At 40.2% G+C, this 22,456-nt stretch overlaps 1 protein-coding gene across 3 annotated transcripts; it reads left to right on the top strand.

Moving 5' to 3' along the window:
- Positions 1–227: 227 nt before the first annotated feature.
- On the top strand, positions 228–20,659 carry LEMD3 (LEM domain containing 3). 3 transcript variants are annotated; one of them, XM_083699115.1, is made up of 14 exons: positions 231–450; positions 916–1,818; positions 7,862–7,896; positions 9,437–9,500; positions 10,901–10,968; positions 13,994–14,073; positions 14,788–14,936; positions 15,618–15,719; positions 16,538–16,640; positions 16,792–16,970; positions 17,408–17,489; positions 18,096–18,201; positions 18,281–18,359; positions 18,556–20,659. In XM_083699115.1, exons 1-14 carry the CDS (start codon positions 300–302, stop codon positions 18,717–18,719), a joined length of 2,265 nt encoding a protein of 754 aa, XP_083555241.1. In that variant the 5' UTR covers positions 231–299; the 3' UTR covers positions 18,720–20,659. The 3 variants fall into 3 exon arrangements, with proteins under 3 accessions (XP_083555240.1, XP_083555241.1, XP_083555242.1); XM_083699116.1 differs by lacking the exon at positions 231–450 and adding an exon at positions 548–739; XM_083699114.1 differs by having other exon boundaries at positions 228–1,818.
- The last annotated feature ends 1,797 nt before the right edge of the window (positions 20,660–22,456 follow it).

Raw genomic sequence — 22,456 nt, 5'->3', positions numbered from 1 at the left:
AGCGAGTGAACCCCACCCCATCTCTTGAATTTCCGTCCAAGCCAAGGTGCTAATCCTGTCAGGAATAAAAAAGTCGCCCTTGGAGATTGGGTCGGCTTTCCCCATTTTTTTCGAAGCTATGAGCAGAGCGCGCGTGTGCAGCGCTTAACTCTCCTTTTTTTACCCCGCACATGGCAGGGCTTCCATCGGCGAACCGGAACTCTCGTCAGAGGAACCTATAAGACCGCAGCCCCTTGGGCGGGGACCGGAGCTTCGGCGCGTGGGTAGGAAGCGGCCGCGGCGGCTGTTGAGGGAGGAAAATGGCGGCTGCCGCCGCCGCCGCGCAGCTTACCGACGAGGAGCTTTTCTCCGAGCTGAGGCGACTCGGCTTCTCGCCGGGGCCCGTCACCGAGAGCACACGGCCCGTCTACCTGAAGAAGCTCAAGAAGCTCCGCGAGGAAGAGCGAGCTGGCGGGGCCCGAGCCGCCGCCGCCGCCAGCAAGACCCGGAACAGTAACAACAATAACCCCGGGGCAGGCGGCGGCGGCGGCGGTTTGGCGTCTCGGCTGGCCAGCGCCGACCTCTCCTCCTCCTCCCTGTCTGGGGCGGCCGGCGGCGGCGGCGTCCGGGCCCGCGGCGGCGGCAAAGTGCTGCTGGGCTTCAGCTCTGACGAGTCGGATGCGGAGGCCGGTCCCCGGGGCCCGGCTGGCGCCGCGGGCAGCCGGCGGGAGCGGGGCTCAGCCTCCCGGAGGGACGCGAGGCCTGCGGCGGCGGGCACTGGCTGCCTCCCCAGCGGCGCGGCGGCGCCTCCTCTTCGGAGGAAGCCCCATGCCTGGTGGGGGGCGACGGCCAGGCGGGCGGCTGGAGCTCGGGAGCAGATTCCGGGCGGCGGAGAGGACGACGACGACGGGGAGGAGGACGACGAGGAGGAAGCAGCCGCCGAGGACGAGCCCCAGGAGGAGCAGCCGCAGCAGCAGGAGCGCTGCAAGAACCGCGCCGTGAACGGGAGCCGGTTCCTCTCCAGCAGGAGGGACAAGTACTCGGACTCGGAGGAAGAAGAGGCGGCGGCTGCGACGGGGGCCAAGCAGCAGGTGCTGAGAGAGGAGGCGCTTGCCCGCCACTACCTGGCCCGAAGGAGCCTTAACAGACCTGCCTCGCCATTCTCGGGCCAGGCAGGTGCAGCAGGGGGCTTGATGGAGACTGGCCAGGGTGCTGGTGGTGGCCGTGCATTGAATGTTAGGGTGGTTGCTGCTGGCAGGAGCAGTGACAGGGGGAGAAGTCGAGAGGAAGACGAGGAAGAGGAGGAGGTCGACCTGGCAAAAAGGGGCGGGTATCTGGATTCCAGTCCACCCCTCCTGCCCAGGTACCGCGGCGGCGGTGGCGGCTCTGCGAGGAAAGCCCACCAGCAGCTGTTTCTTCCGCCGCTGCTCAGCGGCTTGGACAGTAGTAGCAAAATGACTGATTCCTTGGGCGGTGACAGGAAACCAGCCAACAATCATATCCTCACTGGTGGCTACAATGTGGAACCCAGGATATATACCGCTACCACCAGCCTCTCTCCAGGTGCTACCACTTCCTCGTCCACTAGAATCAATCACTCCAACCACACAGGTTCAAATCATACTTATCCGAAAAACACCTACAAGCAGAAGGTTTCGGAGCCCGAGGAGGATCTTCTGCAGCAGTTCAAGAGAGAAGAAGTATCCACCACAGGAGGCTTCAGTGCTCATTACCTGTCTATGTTCCTCTTAACTGCTGCATGCTTGTTCTTTCTGATATTGGGGCTCACGTACCTAAGAATGAGAGGTTCGGGAATAACTGAGGATGTGGGAATTGACAGTAAGTATTGGGAAACAGGGCAGAAGCCCTTTGCTCCACTTAATGACGTAAATAAATGCGTGAAGTATGTCACATAAGGAACCCAGAAGCTTGAGTTGCTGCTTTGTTTTCTGTCAATCCTAACAACTTCTTCTGTAGACTTGTGGATGTTTTTGCTTACCGAGTGGAACGAGAAACAGCTTTTGGGCAAACCACAGAGACCTCTCTGTTCCTTAATTCAATAGCCTTTATGTAGATTTTGTTTCCTCTTAATTTCTTGCTATTAATTTTGTTAGAACCTCTCAAACTTTTAAGGATATGTCCTGAAAGATGGATTGGGGTCATTGGCCAGGAGTTGGTGCACTTGACTATCTTTTTTCTTCTTCTCAGAACAGAATAATTACTCCTATGCCTCTTAGATTTAAAAATGGGAATCTTATTCTAAGCTTGTGATTTGTAGCTGTGGTGTTCGTGGGGTGAATCAGATTGTAAATGATGTTTGAAACTCAGGTACTCATCCAACTAATTGACAAAATTCAGACACAGGAGATGCTTCTGTTTGAAAATGAATGAGTTGCATAGGGTAAATTCATTCTGATGCACATGTTGTATGTTAATTCCTACATGTAAATCTAATTATGTAGGTATTTATAACATGTGAGTGACACCAGTGTTTAAATTTAATGTAAATTCTAAATTTAAATTTAGGATTTACTCTTAGGATTCTGAAAAAAATGCTAATTGTCAGTGACTCAAAGTTGGCTTAGTTACAGTGGGTTCTGACAGTTGGAAGGAACAGTGGGAGGAAATAGCAGGTGTTTGAGTTCAGCTGAGGGGGGATAGGGTAGTGGGAGATCTTGAGCAGGAAAAAATAATTAGTTTAAAGTGGTTTTAACAAGATGATTGTCTTGTTTAAGGCATAAACACCTTGGATTTAATATGCTGTGCAGGAAAAAAAGGGGAGCTTAAAGGCCCCCTGAAAATCTGACATACACACACCTTTTGCTAAGCAAATCAGCACCTTTAAATGATTTCCTGTAACTTGCGGTTCATTGACACAGCCACAAGGCTAGATTTAGAAGATCTTTCCATCTTAATGCTGTGTTTTTGTTGGTTTACTCTTGGCATTTTCATGGTGACCTGGTTTTCATGTCACCCTAAGCCTAAACCATAGTTTAGCAGAAACACACAGGTCCCAGGAGACAGATTTGTGCCTACCTTACTCCTCCCTATCACTCTGCTGCTATGCTAAGTCAGCGCTTGACTTAGCATGTGGTCCTGGGTTTGTGGTTTAACTGTCTTCATACTAACCATTAGATGTAACCCAAATTTGTCCCATGGTTTGTGGCTCATTGTTTGTTTGGAAGAGCTAAACTGTGAGCCTGGGTTCAGACAACATGCTAAATCAAGCTATGGCTTAGTGTAACACAGCAGCCAGAACCACTGGGGAGGCAGTGCTCTTCTCTGGAAACTTGCACTCACATTTGGACTGAGCCATGGTTTGGTTTGGTGTAGTGTAGTGTAGTGTAGTGTAGTGTAGTGTGATGTATGATGTATGAACCAGGCCAGTGTTGTCCTGCTGGTAAAGATGGAAAAACAGAATATGATGGTTCCCCCAATGGTAGTTTTGTGATTTATGAAAACCTTTTTACTAGGAAAACATGGATAAAAGACTATTTCATACCTGGAAGCTGCAGTCTTCCTTGGTTTATTTAATCAGGCAAAGTGCTTCTTGTATACATTTGAATCCTTCTAGCTTAGGTGTATGTGTTCATTTTTATTAATCCACAATTGCCTGCCTGAAGTACTGTTTAGACAAAAATCACCTTGATGGATTCTAAAAACTAGGTAGATAAGTAATATGCTATCAGAATTCTGAAATTGTGCTGCTGTATGATGAGGTTCAAAAGTCAAAAAGTACGTGCTACTGTTTTTATCGGCCTGGTTTTTGTGTTGCTTCATATACCATGTAGATAACATGTGAAGCAGCACCCAAGACTTGAAATTCTTGGAAATAGCAGCCATATAGAGAGAGAGAGAAATTGGTGCCAAATCATAACATTTCCCCAGAGTTCTTGTGCCTCAAGCTATATTCCTAGTGGTTTGGTGATATGCTTGGCTTTTGAATCTCAAGCCTCCAGATTGCGTGCACACACATTCACCTGTTGGTTTTGGCAGGTGGGTACTGCATATTGAGTCATCTTGGCCCTTTCCTTATTAATATGCTATATGCATGCTAATTGCAATTTATATTTGCTTCTGAAGTTCTCTGTGGATGTAATCTTACGGTCTCTGAGAGAGTGTATCAAGGGCCATAGAATAGATAGCATTGATATTGAAGGCAGAGATCTGGACAGGGGCATCTCATATGAGTCTCTATCTTTGCTGCTGGCTTCAGTACCCTGCTTGAACTAATGTCAGAGCTCCAGCATCTATAGGGTCAAAAGAGGGACATGTCTGGAGCCTCCCATGAAGCAGCTTGGAGCTGAAGTATTCAAAGCTGCCCCAGTCCCATGACACTCCAAACCAAGGAGAGGAAGTTTAGACATGTTTCTAAGCATGTCTGAGGAAGCAAAATGTCCTTTAAAGAGTTGGAATGTGTATAATTCTAGGAAGGCTCAGGTGAGGAGAACAGACAAATGTGTCTTGTCGCCAATTTCTAAATGTGTGTAATAACTGTAAGCTTAGGATTTTTTTGGGGGGGGGTTAGAGGTTTTGTGCAGTAGCTTCTGAACAAGTGGATCTTGAAAACTGAAATTTGTATCAAAACTGCATACTTTTTCAGGTGGGTAAGAATGTTTATTGTGTTTCTGAAACTGAGGTGCACCCAACAAAGTTGGGGAGGAGCTGTAGCTCCTGGGTGCTGCACATGCTTTTGTACGCAGAATTCCCCAAGTTCAATCCTTGGTGTCTCCAGGTGTGACTGGGAAAGGCCATATCTGAAATCCTGGAGAGCTAATGTTAGTAACTGGGGACAGTGCTAAGCTGGATGGAATAGTGGTGAGACCCAGTCAAGGCAGATACTTGCCCTACAGCTCCCACAGTCCCTGACATTGCTGACAGGCACTAATAGGAATTGGAATCCAACAACATCTGGAGGGTCACAGGTAGGCCACACCTACCTACTCTGCTGCATTTGCCTACAGAGTGTGGAAATGTTGTTGTTGGTACGTAAAGTGGACTTACGCTGCATATAGCAACATGTTCCTCTGTGACATGGGACTAGTGATCTTGGTAGCAGCCATGTGATTCTAAGCAATAGCTACGTTGAGGTACAACGTATATGATCCTCCAAGCAACTTTCTGTTGCTTGATTTAAAATGTTTGTTAAAGGTAAAAGTTTCTGTAAGTGGTTAGAAACTTGACTGCCACTGCAGGCCTTCAAAATAGGGCTGGAATGTTCTTGAGCAGGAAGCTATGTGATGTAATATTGTTTTCAGGGACTTGGTACAGGGGGAAAAAATGGCTGCCCCAGGCATAAACGTTTTCTTTTTAAAAGCAAACTACCTTGTTACTGCAAGTTGACTAACTGCTTCCCTCACTCACCTCAAAGTCAAATAAGCTTTGTTCCCCCCCAATTATTATTATTTTATTTCATAAAATTTATGCACTGCTTGATTGTAAAAAACACACACACCCTCAAAGTGGTTCACAAAAAAGTTAAACCAGTAGGATTATCAATAAGAAGAATTAACAACAATTTAAGACTTTCAAAAGTTAAGATAAAGCATATTAAAACTTGCACCAACTTTCTAAGTATCTGGGCAAGCAAATGTTTCCAGCGGTCACTGAAAAGAGTACAGTAAATGCACATGGCATCTGCCAGATATCCATAGGCAGAGAGTTTCAAAGTGTAGGTGCTGACACTATAAAAGATCAAGTTCTTACAAATGCAGAACGGGTATTATGTGCACCTGTAACAGTGCTGGTTCCGCTGCTTGAAGTGGTTGAATATTTATTTATTTACAGTGGTACCTCGAGTTACATACGCTTCAGGTTACAGACTCCACTAACCCAGAAATAGTACCTTGGGTTAAGAATTTTGCTTCAGGATGAGAACAGAAATCATGCACCAGTGGCAGCGGGAGGCCCCATTAGCTAAAGTGGTGCTTCAGGTGAAGAACAGTTTCAGGTTAAGAACGGACCTCCGGAATGAATTAAGTACTTAACCCGAGGTACCACTGTATAGCATTTGTACCCCACTCTTCAGTCAAAAAGGCTCCCAGAGTGGCTGACAAGAAATCAAAACAAGCCATTCCCTACCTGCAGGCTTCCACTCTCATAAAAGGAAGGCATATCCCTGAAAGCTCCCCTAGTCCCAGGCTGGGAAGAAAAATTCAGCAACGGTGGTGGGGGTAGGGATTTCTTTTCCAGCTCTACTTAAAAGCTGGGCAGTCTTTTCCACAACCTGGTCAGAGAACAGTTGGCCATACCAATAGTTGGAATTGTGCCTGAAATGAACTGTTAGCTGGTGAAATTAATGGGGGTGTGTGTGTCAAATGCTCTCTCAAACTGGTTTCAGGCCGTAACCTGGTTGTAGCCAGTGTTAGAAACTCAGATATATAAGATAGGCACCAAATGGCTCTTTAAGCCCAGGGTTACAGTCACCAAACTGGAATGTCTCTTTTCCATTTTGGGGCCAGATGGCTCGAAAGTCATATTTTTCAATATGACTTTTTGGTTCCTGAAATTCATTCTAATTGTGCAGATAAAATTTTAAAGGACGTGTTGTTAGTGTGTGAAAACAGGCAGGATTTAAGGATTTCCAGGAATGCACCTCCAGATAGTGCAGACATCAGGCGCCATCCTGGCGCTGGACATCTGCACTTGCTTGCAAGTGGCCAATAGTGCATGGCGAGTGGCAAATTTTGAATGCTGGTTTCAGCATTTTGCAGCAGCTGAATCTCATATACACAATTTTTTCACCTGCTATATTATCCTCACAACATCTTTATGCAGTAGGTTATGCTGAGAAGAACAACCATCTCAGTGAATTTCATGGCTCATTGGGAATTCTAACCTGGTCTGTCACATTGGTCCTGGTCTGTCACTGAAACCATTACATGACATGCTTAAAATATATTATGTGTACACCTAAACATAACATTGGATATGTTTTTCTGCTTTCTTCTCAAATGTAAATGCTTGACTTTATGAGCACTATCAGTGTAGTCAGCAAGAACTGTTCTTGTATACCTGTATACGGCCCAGTATACCTGAAGGAGCATCTCCTCCCCCATCGTTCTGCCCAGACGCTGAGGTCCAGCGCGAGGGCCTTCTGGCGGTTCCCTCATTGCAAGAGGCAAAGCTACAGAGTGGCTGGGGAAACCCAGCCAGATGGGCGGGGTGCAAGTAATTATTATTATTATTATTATTATTATTATTATTTCTTTTGGCAATACTTAAGTCTTCAATTACTGTTTGAGGGTACCAAACAAATTGGGCTTGCTGCTGATTTGTGCTTAGTAGAGGTCTGCTGTAGAAGGTAGGGGGGTGAGACCTTTTTTGCCAATTTCCCCCTCTTCCTGCAGCCCCCTGAGCCTCCTAAAAGTCTCCTCTGACAGGTTGGTGAACCCTTTGAAGTCTGCATGATGGGTAGCATTGAGGAAGTGGGCATCTGTGAATATTGTCTTCCAGCCCTCTTCCTAGAACAGGAAGTCTCTGCTGAATCTCTGTGCCTTCCATACGCAGAATAACTGTTTCCATTTGTGGAACAGCCACTCTGTATCCAACTAAAATCTAGTAAGTTGTTGATAGCCTGCTCAAATTCTGCATTTTAGCTGTTTAGGAGCAAGTTTATGCTTTCAGCAGTGACATGCTATGGTAGCCAAGCAAGTCAGGTGGACAACTTCCCCACTTGCTTCTAGGTGTAGTAACACTATCATACACAAAATATTATGAATGGCATGATATTGTGCTAGTTGTCACATTGTAATTACTGGATTCCTTTGTAATATGTATAATAATGTAAGCTGCATTTAACCTTGTGGTTTTAATTTTTGCAACATTTAAGATACTGGTATTGAAATGGTATTAAGTAAATTTCTTTTCCCCCCCTTAATAGATAAAAATCTTCTCACTGGGATGGTTAATAGAAACGTGAGTATGTTCTTAGTATCTATGTTGAGGGCTTGTCTTTGAGCTGTATTATGTCCTGATAATTTTGATTAAATAGGTTATTGACAACCTTAAATCTTGGATAATCTTAATGCAAGAGTTTTGTGTCTGCAAGCTAGATCTCCATTTTACTAAAAATTTGTGTCCTAAGAATTGTTGCCGACTCTGAGAAGTCCAGTTTGTAGGCCTCTTGATTATAAGGCTGTGTTTGAATTACTTGTACACAAACCCTACACTGCAGAAAAAAAATAGTTGAATTAGGGGAAATCCTGTTTTGCTAGCTTAAGCACATTAGGTTCTGAAACCATTTACTCTGATGGCCTTATCATTTCCAACCACTCACCTAGAAGTGAGGGCACTCAGTTCCTTGTATTGCTTTGCTTTCAGTATGCAGTAGCCTCACAATTTTTGGCAAGGTAGATCAGTCCCTATATGACAAACTACCATCCAAACGTAACACAGCATTTCATATAACTACACTCTTCTTTGAGCCAGTATTGGAATAGTGGCAGCTGAGAGAGAGAGACTCATGGGAAAGTAAATTGTTCGTTCCTTTTAATTAGAGCGTTGTGCCTCTCCCAGCCCCTGGGTTTCCTTGCTGTTGAGTGATGTTTCTCAGAATTTAGGATGGTATACTTTTAAGTCTGTGGCACTAAAGATGTGAAAGCCCAGGGGGCAAAAACATATTTTTCTCCCAATTTTGAAGAGAACACACACTCCTGTGAAACAGTTTCTCTTTTGGAATGAGTGAAATTTTATTCATTTGGAATGTCTAGTGTGAAAATTTCTATTAAAGGCATTCTGAAGCTTTAGAAACTGATAATTTCTATCTATAACAATGTAGAAATATGCAATGCTTGGATCAGAGATGCATTTCTGCTCCTAGGGCATGCTGCCATCTTCATGAAGAACATTGCTTTTGTTTCCTACAGCTTTCTTAGTTTGTGCATCTCAGAAGTAGGAAAAAATAAGATAATGTGTGTAGATAGCACAGGATGCAAATATTTGCAGCTCTTTAGTATTTAGCATGCTTACCATTTTGTAAACTTATATAAGGATTGCTCTATGAATTTCATAAGTATGCCATACTTAGCATACTTACTGCTTTGCTTGTAGAAAATGAAGCCATGTGTCATATAGCAACATGTTACATACAAAAATGTATCATTTATATTGTTTGTATTTCTATAATTTTGTATTTGTGTTATTGTATTTGTATTTATCTGCTTATTCTTGAGTCACCTTGGAAGCCTTTTTGGCTGAAAGGCGGCATATAAATAATAACATAGCGACATAATACATTTTATATTAAAGCAGCAAAGTAAGTTTCATTTAATAAGAATGTATCTATTCGATATATTTTCATTTTCCCCAAAATGGGGGGAAACAATTTCCCCCCACTGCTTCAATTTTTTGAGGGGGGAAATTGTACATATCTGTGTTGTGCTATCTAGGATATATGCTATTTCCATTATTTCAGACTTTGTTATAACACTTCTTAACTGGCTTATTAAATTTCTAGGTAAATGAAACAATTCTTATGAACAGCTTATATAAACTACATGATAAGCTGGCACAAATAGCAGGTGAGCATTTAAAGCCAATATTAAACTGTTGGATTTCAAAAGAATGCGTGTGTAAAGATTTATAGCAATAAGCAAATTTTGAAAGTGCTTTGTGATTGCAGGAATAAGAATAATTATTTCATTCGTATGGATACAATAATTATTGTATTAAATCAGTGCTAATATCACAGATATTATGGTAAAATACCTTGTCTTGACTGTTGAAATATGCTTATAAAACAAGAGAGATTTTAAAACGAGAACTTAAACATTGCATTAATCAGCAGGGTAACTAATTCCCTCATAAAAAAACATAGAAAAAGCTGTGTTGGCCCATTAGGGGAAAATGTAAAAGGTAAGTACGTTTATTGGGACCAGGTAGAACAATATGAAATAGTGAGCCAACTTTCAAGCTGTCCAGAACTCTTCATCAGGCAGACATTAAAACAAAATTTGACAGGGCAGGGTGGAGTAAATGAGGTTCGGGGGAGGCAAGAAAAAGCAAGGAGTGGTCTACTTTCTGAAGTCTGCAGTTTATAGCAATCCTGAGCTGGAGTACAGGCATTCCCCAAGGTCCAAGACAGATTGCAGGTTGCATTCATTACTGTTGGGGCTGAAAAGCAGAAATGGATGTTACCCTTGTTTTTAAATATATATAAATGAGCCATTTTCCAGTTTGGTGTCAGGCTCTAACTGGAACACATGAGTGACTTATGAGGCAAAGAACAGAAAGGAGGAGGAGTCTTTACGTTAGCAAAACTTTGGATCATTTGCATCAGTCCCCCAAGGTCTTCAAATGGTAGAAGATTAGCTATGAGAGACTACTTCAGTTAAATCCATCTTGCATTTGGTTTTGATTTTTCGTCGGAAATAAAGTTAGTAAATAAAAGTCAGCGTAGTGGTATTCAGTTTCTTACCTGTCTTTCACCATGAGGTCCAGGGGAGAGAGTTTACAACAACTTAAAAATACAAGATTGAAAATATTTAAGAGAGTACCTTTGCAATATGTGTATCAATAGGAACTGTACAGAAAACCTACCGGTATTTTAAGTCTGAGAAATTTTAGAAGTGTATATACTGTAATTGTTGAAGTACACAATATCATTGAACTTAAAGATTATTAGACTTTATTCCATACCTGAATAGAATTTGACACTTAAGTTAATCTTGAGAATAAGCTCTAGTGAAGAAAAGGGACTCTACTTCTGTGTATACATGTATAAGATTGTACTGTCAACTGTTAGTAGAGTCATCTAGAGATTTATATACTATTTATCTTATAGGATACTTTTCTATCAAAGCAATATCAAAAATAATTTACAACATTTCCCCTCATGTATCCAAGTTAGTATTAATATATCCAAAGTTTATTTAGTCACATAACTGTGAGAAATACATAAAAATACTTTTCATTATACTAGGAGATCATGAATGTGGCAACTCTATCAAGAAAGGTCTTTCTCTCCAGGAGGCAGATACATATTTAAAAGTAAGTAAACGCTCATCATTTTAAATATTGCAATTAACTTGGTATGAATGTTACATTGACTTAGCTTTGTGTTCAGTTATTCCTCTTAAAACATATTTTTGTCAGCAAAACAGAAGCTTCAGTGGTAGGTTTCTTAGCATGTGTGATTTAATAGCAAAAAAAATATTGAGTGGGAAAATGTAGGTTTTGGTTTTTTTTTTAAAAAAGCAGGATTCTGTTCTTGTTGGTCAAATTACTCATTATAACCTATATATTTAAAATACATTTAGCCGTCCTTACCTGCTTCACTATTGATCAGAAAGCTCTCTAAGAATAGGAGAAACCCGCACTTGAAGGGTTGTGGGAGACCATAAGCATCAAACTGAAGTGTTTACATGCTATGTGCGTTTTCAGTTGAGAACCATGTAGCCAAACCTTGAGTGTTTTGGTCTTTAGAATAGAGGGATCAAGCCCCAAGCACAATGGTTTCTCTTCATTACCTGATGAGGGTTTCCATACATTTTTCAGCAGACTGTTGTTTCTCTGCTTTGGGGTGAAGTACTGTGGTTCAGCTGACACCTCTAAATTTTTACTTAATATTGTATGGCACCAAGGAAGGATGTGCACTCTACTCAGTTGCCTCTGATTAGGCAAAAAACCTAAGCACCATACCCTGCTGTTCTGGGGAGAGAATTCTGAAGGTATGACACTTGAATACAAGGTTTTTCAGGCTACTGGAGAGTAGTCCTGAGCAAAGAGTAGCAAGAAGCTCACAGATTTTAAATTTGGAGTGGGTATGTTGTGGGGAAGATTCTTCTGCCTTATTTCTTCTTATACTGCTTATTCCTTTCGCTCATCTGTGTGTACCTGTGTCATGAGGGAAGTCCTTTGGCAGTTTGCCAGTCTTCTACAAAGGAGAATTTTTTGCAGTTGAGAAGCATGATAGTTTGACTTTATCTCTGGACAATATGAAGGCTTTGGGCCTAATCTGATCCGCATGAACATGGCAATATTGCTAGTAGAAACATAAGTGTTGAATTTTGTTGCTCATACATAAGTATGTGAATGTCATTTTCTGTAATTTGTTATATAAATATTTAGCTGTTGTATTCAATAGCCCAGGAGGAATGTTGATGTGATAGTGAGAGACTGACAACCATAGATACTCCCCCCCTCCAGTTAATTAACTTCATAAAAACTGGTTCTGCCAGATTTTTTGTCCAAATTCCTGCATAGCTACTTATTAACTAAATTCTTCTACTCTGAGTACAGGAATTTGCATTGTTGATTATCAGCTTATTTCAATAGCATAGCAACATCTCAGTCCTGTGTTGCCTTATTAGACATTTACTAGCAACAAGAATAGTTCTAAGCTAAATTCTCTTTGGCCCTACAGTGGTGATACAATACATTTTTCTGTTGAAATATGCACTATATCACTGTTGGTTGGTGTATAATATGCAGTCTGGGGCTATTTTAAGACCTGTGTGTTTTGAGGGAATGCAGAAACAAGGAAGCTAAGGCCAGGGAGATTGTGCCACCGACTCTGAAGATACTGTCAGTTGGCCTGGGAGGTCTCTGTTGCTCTATATTTTATACCATTCATGTGTTTTAGTGTTTTAGAATTGTAAACTGCATTGAGTTCTCTGGCAGAAAAACAGCATAAACACAGTTCATTAAACAATAAATATACGACTTTAAAAAGCCTTACATTATAGACTCTCTTTTCATAGGAAAAGGGCAATATTGATTTGCATTCTTGGAACGGGAAGTAAGCAATTAAACTAGGACAGACGTATAGAGCAGGGTGCAATTTTTTTTACAAAAGTAAAATTTCCATTTTACAATTCAAACACAGAGTATGGCATTTGTGTGTTCTAACATGCTTTAAAATGGATTTAAAACTTTGATGATTAAAAATGGGTAAATGCATTGTCATTCTAATGCACTGTAATACTTTCAGTAGTTTGTACATGTAGACTTGCAAGCAGCACATCCCAGTGCAAATGACCTGATTGTGTTGAGAACTGGGGCAATTTTCCTGTTTCTCTCCCCAAGTAGTAGCAGATTGGAAGAGCATTGGTTGCAACCAGGCACAAATAAGTGTTCAAAGGTGCAAAGGAATGGTTTTTTAAAACAGTATTTTGCATCCACCGGAAAAATAATTATATCAAAAAAATCAAACTTCACAGAAATTAGCAGAGCACTAGTATTACTTTTAAAATGCATATATTTGTAAAAGATATCTAGAGGCTAACCTGTTACCAGTCTAGACATTTTATAGCTTTGCATCCTCGCACTAAAATTATCTGTTTACTGCATTTTATTCTGCTATTAGTTTTTCTGTTCCTCTGTGTGAAATACACATGGCTGCTGCCATTTGTTATTACCGTGTTGATTTATTAATGTAGTTGATTTGGTAAAAAAGCCAGGAAATGCGGTTGCATTTTATTGCACAGCTATTATTAGCATTTAAATATTACTCAGTGCTGAACACAGAATCAAAATTGGCAGAATGGCTTTTGTTCCTATCAGTATGACAAGGGAATGGAAGGGGGTAGGAAGGAAGCACATTTAGAGTCAAAGTCTGGTCGCTTGATAAATGTCAAAAATTTGTTCAAAAGTGAAGAGGCCAAGCCAAGTGAGGGTATGGGTGCATCTCCAGTTGCATCAGACAGCAGCCTGGTAAAATTGTCATAGTGTATTGAATGCTATTGCAGGGGTTTGAAAGGGTGGTGCAAGCAAATACTCCATTTAATTTTCCTGCATTTGATAGACAAGTTCCGACTATAAACCACAGAATTTAATATTGATAAACCAAGCTGAATAAAATGTCATTGGCTTTGCATGTTCCAGATGTTGAGGAAGGAATTGATGGTTGAGGAAGAATTTATATATAAAAATGTGGTGGTGGTGGTGTTCCCTTTTATTATATTAAAATGCTTTGGATGATATTGTCACATTTTTGTAGCATTTATTTTGGAATTTCTCTTGCAACGACTCCTGCCATTGAACCTTTTGCTTTGTTTTCTTTGTTTCTCTTTAGAGTTTAGGTCCAGAATACGAAGGTGTATCTAATGAATCCCTGCAATGGATTCTAAATAGTGGAGAAGATGTTGGCATAAAGTAAGTGATTTTATTTTGTAGTCTGCTTTCACACAGAAGCTCAGTTCAGGCAACCTTTTAAATAATGGTTCGGTATTATGAACAAGGGACGCGGATGGCGCTGTGGGTTAAACCACAGAGCTTAGGACTTGCCAATCAGAAGGTCGGCGCTTCGAATCCCCGCGACGGGGTGAGCTCCTGTTGCTCGGTCCCTGCTCCTGCCAATCTAGCAGTTCGAAAGCACGTCAAAGTGCAAGTAGATAAAGTAGATAAATAGGTACCACTCCAGCGGGAAGGTAAACGGCGTTTCTGTGCACTGCTCTGGTTTGCCAGAAGTGGCTTAGTCAAGCTGGCCACATGACCCGGAAGCTGTCTGCGGACAAACACCGGCTCCCTCAGCCTATAGAGTGAGATGAGTGCGCAACCCCAGAGTCGGTCATGACTGGACCTAATGGTCAGGGGTCCCTTTACCTTTATTATGAACAAACGCAGGATCCATATTGCTCCCTCAAAAAGTGGTACACTTGCCCTCCAAAGCAGAATAATATGAGGTTTCTGATTGGCTGAGGGCGGTGATGAATGATAAGCATAGGTTGCTGATTTAGTTGTTACAACAATGTATACTTAGTATAAAACAAGAAATGGAGGGGAAACCACAGAAGAAAGGAGGCATGTGTGCATTTGTGACTCATTCATGTCTAAGCCATAGCTGTCATAATATCTCTTTTTAAATAGGTTTGTTGACAACAGCTCTGATGAAGATTCCATAACCAATACAACTAATGTAAAATACCTGGTATCAACTAGGCCACAGATGTCTTTTACATGTCGTTTTCGCCGTGCATTTATTACTGTAACATGTAAATCGTTAATTCTGCTTTTGGGTGAGTTTTTCCCCCTGTCAGTTTATTTTAATACTTGTATATCTCTAGGGAAACTGCGAGAATGATGTTACCAGACAAGTCCTTAAGATTTTGTAATCTACTTCATGGTAGATTAGTTTACGGGAAAGAGGAGAAAATAGGCAACCACTTTCTAAAAAAATTGTGTAGGCAGGACATGTTGGCAACATCAAAATTCTGTAGTGCAAGAAACAGTCTTTATCTTCTCTTCATTTACAATGAGATCTTAGCAAAGTCTGTCCCTTTCTCAAGAAAGAAGCACTAAAAACTACAGGCATTCTCACCTTGTATAAAAAATTGTTACTACTCCTATAGTTCAGTAAAAATTATTCATCAACATTTGGTATAAAGCAGAGGTGGGAAACCTCCAGACATTGCTGGATTGCAGCTTCCATTGTCCCAGATAATTGACAGTACTGAGGATGATGGGAGTTCTAGTCCAACAACATCTGGAAGGCCACAGGTTAAAATACCCCGGGTAAAAATATTCTTCATAAAAGATACCAAGGTGTAGATGGAAGTAGTAGATGAATGATGTTCCTCCTTAAATACCTTTAAAATGTTAGTTTTGTGTAAAATACGTCTACTGCATAATGACAGCCAGTGATTTTTTAACATAAAATTTGGATTATTCAGCTAAGAAAATCTTTCTATTTGGCACAGGTATAGGAATGGCTTGGGGAGTCTTAAGGTATATGAAATACCGATGGTCTAAGGAAGAGGAAGAGACCAGACAGATGTATGATATGGTTGTAAAAATTATAGGTAAGTTTTAGCTAAATTTGGCAGTGGCTGGACTCAAACACAATACTAAACTTTGGGTGTGGGTGTGTGAATGAGTGAATGCGGCAGACTCCCTCTCATTCTCCTTTCTCCAGTTCAGCTGCAAGCAGATGAGAAACTCTTGCTTTCATTTTCGGTAAACTGCAGTTAAATTTTACTTGTGAGCCCTAAGCAGTGGTTAGCTTAACTATGAATCATCGAATTTGTAGAGTTGGAAGGGACCATGAAAGTCATCTAGTCTAACCCCCTGTAATGCAGGAATTTCAACAACCGGTTCCCTGAAGCAGGCCAACTCCATTAAAAAGCAGTGTTGAAGTTAGCTTGTTCATTATACCATAGTTAAGACTAACTACTATTTGCCTGGGTTCAGAAATACTGGTAAAATGCTGTTAGTTAAAAATAGAAGTGAAGGCTTCTGATATTCTCTTTGAAATGGAGTAGAGGGAAGCAAGGAGCTGATGAACTGTAGGCTTGTGTTTATAATGCTAATCCATAGTCTAGCATTACATGTGAATGAAGTCAGCGTCTCGCCAGATGACCCTGTCAGGGGAATCTGCATCATTTTCAGCTTTGTGTACTGTATTGAGAAATTAAATGCTATTCAAGGATGGAAAATGGAGAATATTTCATGCTGGAAGATCCTTGAATAGCTTATTATGATGTCTTCTGATATACCGTATATCTTACATGTAAGAGGGGCAGTATCTTGAAACATTTTTTCTTTAAATACTATCATTTGTAAATGTGATTGATTCCAGTTCAGATTTTACAGTATTGCTAACTTGGTGCAATTATTTCAGATGTTTTAAGAAGCCACAACGAAGCATGCCAGGAAAACAAAGACTTGCAGCCATATATGCCTATTCCACATGTACGAGATTCCTTGATTCCACCTCAAAACAGGCATGTACAAGTTACATCATAGTTACATTATAGTCAGTTTATACTGATGCATGTTCTGTTTTGCCTACAGTGGGAGAAGTACACCACACTGATAAGTAACTTTGCTTTTGTAACTTTTGAAAACTTTTTTTGGGTTTGTTTTTAAATATAGGAAAAAAATGAAAAAAGTATGGAACAGATCTGTTGATTTCCTTGCTGCTAATGAATCTAGAGTTCGCACAGAAACACGAAGAATAGGTGGTGCTGACTTCCTGGTTTGGAGATGGATACAGCCATCTGCACCATGTGATAAAATAGTAGTTATACCATCTAAAGTATGGCAAGGGCAAGGTAAGTAACTGTTTATTTATACATCCCTTCAGTCTGCATTTACCCTAGCTGAGGTCTGTTACCATTTTAAACAAAGTTTAATACAACTTAATTGTAGTCAGAAAATTGTGCTTTAAACAGAACTTTTTTATCATTGCTTCTTGCAACATCTATAGCTACGTACGTTCTTTCTAATACTAGTGTCTTGTACAGTTATAAAAAGTGAACTCTTATCCCTCAGGGCTGTTCCTTGGCTTTTGAAATCTTTGTGTCTCAGTGTGCTCTAAAAGTTAGTTTATCAGATTCCTACCATAAAAGCTAGTAGTTGACCCCACACATAATGCACACACTTGTATGCTTTTATAACTTGTGTAATCTACAGGAAACTGATTAATATTTGAAATATGTGGACTAGAATCAAATCCTATTTGCTGATTGAACTTCTTTTCCCTTGGCAGCATTCCATTTAGATAGAAGAAATTCACCACCAAATAGTTTGACACCATGCCTAAAAATTCGCAATATGTTTGATCCTGTCATGTAAGTACTTTTTAAATTCACTGCGAATAGAAAACATTGAGTTTATGTTTTGTCTTGACAGTACAGATGCAGAAGGAATAAAAATTCATTATTACTGTCTTAGTTGGTATAATGACACTGGGCAGCTGGAGAGGGAGACATAAGAACAAATTGCCTGAATACTGTTTTCATTTTTAACTTCATGTGATGACCCAAGCAACTAGGCGTTTCTCTTTGTTGAGAACCAGCCTTTTACTCTGACTCTTCCACTATTCATAACCTTATATTTTTAATGCATATTCATTTCAGAGAAGTTCTGTTCCAAGGAAGTCACTACTTGTAGACCTATAGGCCATATTTGCATGGATTGCTAAACCAGGGGTGGGGAATATTTTGATCCTTGTTGGACAATAATTCCCATAATCCCGAACTACTTATGTGATGCTTGCTAGCGTTCATGGGAATGGGGCTCCAACAACCTTTAAATGTCCACAGGTTAACCATCTCGATCTAGAGAAAATGTTTATTACTGTGTTTCCTAATAAGTTTGTATCGTTATTTTTTTTAACAAAAAATCAAAATACTAATAATGATGTGCAAGTTTTGTTTTATATGTGTGTATTTTAGGGAAATAGGTGACCATTGGCATTTGGCAATTCAAGAAGCGATCTTGGAAAAATGCAGTGATAATGAGGGAATTGTCCACATAGCAGTAGACAAAAATTCACGTGAGGTAAAAAAAATGATTTAAAGTCGATAGTATACTCAGTTTCTCTATTTGATACAAATCAAAGCTTTATTTCTCTCCTCAGGGTTGTGTATATGTCAAATGTTTATCTCCAGAATATGCTGGAAAGGCTTTTAAAGCATTACATGGATCTTGGTTTGATGGTAAGTTGTTCTGATTTACAATTAATTTAGCAGGTTGGTAGTTGGCTATACATCAGTCTCAACAGCAAGAGTGACTAGCTTCTGGATAAAAGTATTGCATGTCATAGTATTCATCTCAGTTATATGCGCAAATCAGTGTGTAGAATAATGCTTTAAAAATTCAAAATCTTAACATTCTGAACTTTCTTTACTATAGGGAAACTGGTAACTGTAAAATATTTACGGCTAGATCGATATCATCATCGTTTCCCCCAGGCTATTACTTGCAATGCTCCATTGAAGCCATCAAATACACGCATGAACTCAATGTCACATCTTCGTCTTCGAACAGGCACAACTAACTCTCAGGGAAACTCCTGAGACATCTTACTGCTACCAGAACTGTTGACTTGCAGCAGGAAAAATTCCTGTCTGGTCCCGTCTTCCACTTTTAGTACTTTTTGTATGTAACATTTTCATTAATCAAAGTTCCAGAGGTCTCATTTTTCAGGATTTCTGAGCAATGAGGCAGTAATACTGAACAATTGCTCTATGAAGTGTTTTGGAGCTCAAGCAAACAAACACATTAAGTTTTGCATGACAGATGTTGAATTTATTAAACATTCTCAGATGTGGCTGTATTTTTGCACCAACAAGTGTTTGATAACAGTCTAAAAGCATGGAGATGTACTGTATTTCCATAGTTCCTGTGAAATAATCTTGTGGGTATTTTGTAACACAACCACCTACAGTTTCTGATGGCAAGTAAGTAGAAGTGTTAGTTTCTGTCTGGTTTTTGGCTTCTGTTGCTGTAAAAGCTTCATCTGTGTCAGCCTAAGGATGAGAAAGGAATTAGGTCTTGGTAATTGCTGAGAGAAAATAAACTGAATACAGGTTTACTGGTTTTGTATATAAATGTAGATGCTGGTGGCGGAGGCAGCAAAAGTAATTTTGTTTTGTGAGGATGTCTGCATTAAAGCAGTGAATAAGCTTCCTATTTTATTCATAACCTAATGTTTTCTATGTTTTGGCTGTACCATTACATAAAGGCCAAACACCTTGAAGTATTAGATACAAGTTAAATATCTTTTATAGGTTTTATATTAAAATATATGGTTATGATTTTTGTGTGAATGGTCTGATATTGTAACTGTGATAATGGATTCAAAATTATGTGAGCAATAAAGACACAATTGGCAGGTACTCAAACACTTTGTGAAAAGCTGTTATTTATTACAAGGAGAAGCTTTGACAAAATTGACCACTGGGGAATATACTTTCCTATATGGTTTTGCTACCTAGGCATGTGTGAAATTAAACAGATGCACATATTTTTGGAAACAAAAATCTTGATTGTTAGAGCTTAGAAGTGCAGAACACTTACAGCAAGAATTTGTGTTCAATAGTAAATGTGTGCATTGTTTACACCTAAAACTACAAAAATGTTGACCTTTAGTTGAAAATATCAAATAATTGGATTCAGTAATTCCTGTTGAAGCAGCATAATTTGTCAATCCACCTGGATATTGCATAAGTGAAGAGATGGGAAACCAGCCAGTTTAAAATACATTTATTAAAGCCCAGTTTCTATTGTAGATATGGATCTGCAGCATGAACTTGCACAAATGCACGTTTTCTTATGGTTAAGTGAACATGATGCACACTTCTGTAACAGAAAATCCTATTGTGCCTTACCTTTGTGCTTTTTTGTGGGCAACATGTTTAATAATGATGGTCGGTTTCTTATCTTTGAAAAAAACTTGGTCTATGTCCTGGATGCTAATGAACAAGTATATGTAATATAATCAGCCATGCAAAATTCTACTCACCAAGAACAAGTACATATTTTTGACCAGCGAGTAGATTTTTGTCAAGCCTGGTAAATTTTTCATGAGATTTACTATATACATATACAAATATGTACAATATATATGTATATGTATTATATGTATATAATCAGATTTTGCTGTATTTGTGCATCATAGTGATTTATTGAGCTGAGTAACCATCTTGTGACCTGTTGCAAGTGTGAATGTAAAATTTAGTTGTGGCAGTTTAAAAGGTTGCCTTTTGATGCAGTCGCATCGTTCTTGCTTCTAAACTATTTGTAAACACACTGTACATTTATTATAGTAATCTGTACTATTATGCAGCTTATTTTACCTTTAAAATGTTGACCAATATTCCTCCCTGCAAGACAGATGGGAATGTGTATAATACCTTGGACATTTGAGAAAAATCAGATGTTTGTAATTTGTAATTTGTCCTGTAAAAACACAAAAGCAAAACTAAACTAATTAAAGATTTATTAGGGCTTTTTACACACGTGTCAGTTTTTGTGACATTCTGGGGCTTATGACAGCTCTTGTATACTTCCTTTTTGGGGGTGGAAGAAGGCATGGAAGAGGGTTCAATATAGACTGCAGCACGAAGAGCCACACTATACCACATTCCACATAAACAGTGTTTTTCATGCTGCCAGTTTCTGCTAAAAGTACTGAAAAATGGAGAGCCTTAGTTTGACACCAACTCCAAGTTAGATATCATTGGTACATTATGTGACTTGCCATCAGAATTCCATAAATATGTGTGCTTATAGAAGGTGGTGAGATGACTATTATATACAAAAAATGCAATTGCAAGAGAACCTGTTTGGTTCCAGCCATTCATTTAAACCTCCTTTGTATAGTGAGTGGAAAAGACAACTTTAGAAGATGCTCAACTCCTTGTTTACAAGAAACAAAATGGAGAAAGTATAGGAACACCACAAAAGGCATTCATTATTTTAAAGATTCTTCAATACTCTATAAAGACCCCAAACTTCCTGCTTTTATCAGTTGCCCTTATGAAAACTCTGTTGGGTGAACCTGGAAAACGTAGTACATGCCTACTGCCATTTAGAGACCTTGGTGTACTGCTGCTGGGAGTTCATGCGCCCAGTGTCTCTTGGTGGTGGTCTTTTCTTTTAAAAGCAGTGTTTTTAATGTGAGCTTTTTCTAGCCTTTTTTTCTAGCTTTTTTCCCTAGCTTTTTCCTCTTTTTTTTCTAGCTTTTTCACTCTGCCAAATGCGCCAAAGCTGAACAGCAGTGAGCCCTTTGATTTATGTGCCTTTGTGAAATCTTTTAAAGTAGTACTTCTTTGTTTCTTTCAGCAGGTTTTATGAGAGGGGAAACAATGCATTTGTTTATGTTGATGCTTTTGTTTTAAGTCATTTCAGCATCTGAGGGAGTAGACGCTCTAGAAGCTCATGTCGCTGAAGGAAGCTGGAAGTTCCTATTTTAATAAGCTGCAGTCTAATCCAGTTCTGCCCTTAAACCCCTTTTTATTGTGCCTTCTTGAAACTTCCTTAGGAATTATCCCGCAAAGTGGGTGGGGCTGTAGCTCTTAAGATGTAGGGCACATCCTTTTGTGTACAAAAGGTTCCGCATTCAATTTCCAACATCTCCAGGTAGTGCTGGCAGAGACCCATGTCTAAAACCCTGTAGAACTACTGCCAATCAGTGTAGAAAATACCAACCAATAATAAATATAGACCAACCTTAGACTTGGGTCCCCAGCTGTTGGACTGCAAGTCCCATCATGCCTGGCCATGGGTCGTCCCGGCTATGGATGATGGGAGATGTAGTCTTAACGGCTGGTAATCCAAGTTTGAGAAATACTGAATTCTGATCTTTTTGCTGCACCACTACGCAGCTCTGCCATGGGTTTTGTAGGCTTCAAGCTTGCTTTAAACCCCCCCCCCCCCAATTACTTACTTGGACCTAACAAAGCAAGAGGTCTGATGACTTCTTTCCATCCTGGGTATTGGCTTATCTGTATTACACTTTTATCATGTACTGGTCTTTTTCTAAACAGCTCTATGAAGAGCACTCACATTTAAAAAAAGTAGTCTGACCTACCCAGCTTATGCCTCATAGTAGATGCTGAAGAAATGCAACTGGAAAGGTTAACTTAGCTAGCGCCTAAGTTTGCTTCCACGCCCCCGTTCCTTCTTTTGCATCTGTCTTTTAGGCCGCGATCCTAGGAGCGTGGGGATGCGGATTGCTTTCTTTACAGATCTCTCTGCAAGCCTGTCTTACTTGTTTTGGACTTGGGAGAAGCTGGCTGGAGGGGGAGGA

The sequence above is a fragment of the Podarcis gaigeae genome, assembly GCF_964106915.1.
Source record: "Podarcis gaigeae genome assembly, chromosome: 10".
Classification (NCBI taxonomy): Eukaryota; Metazoa; Chordata; class Lepidosauria; order Squamata; family Lacertidae; genus Podarcis; species Podarcis gaigeae.
The sequence above is the reverse complement of the archived record's forward strand: the minus strand, read 5'-3'. Positions and strand labels throughout refer to the sequence as shown.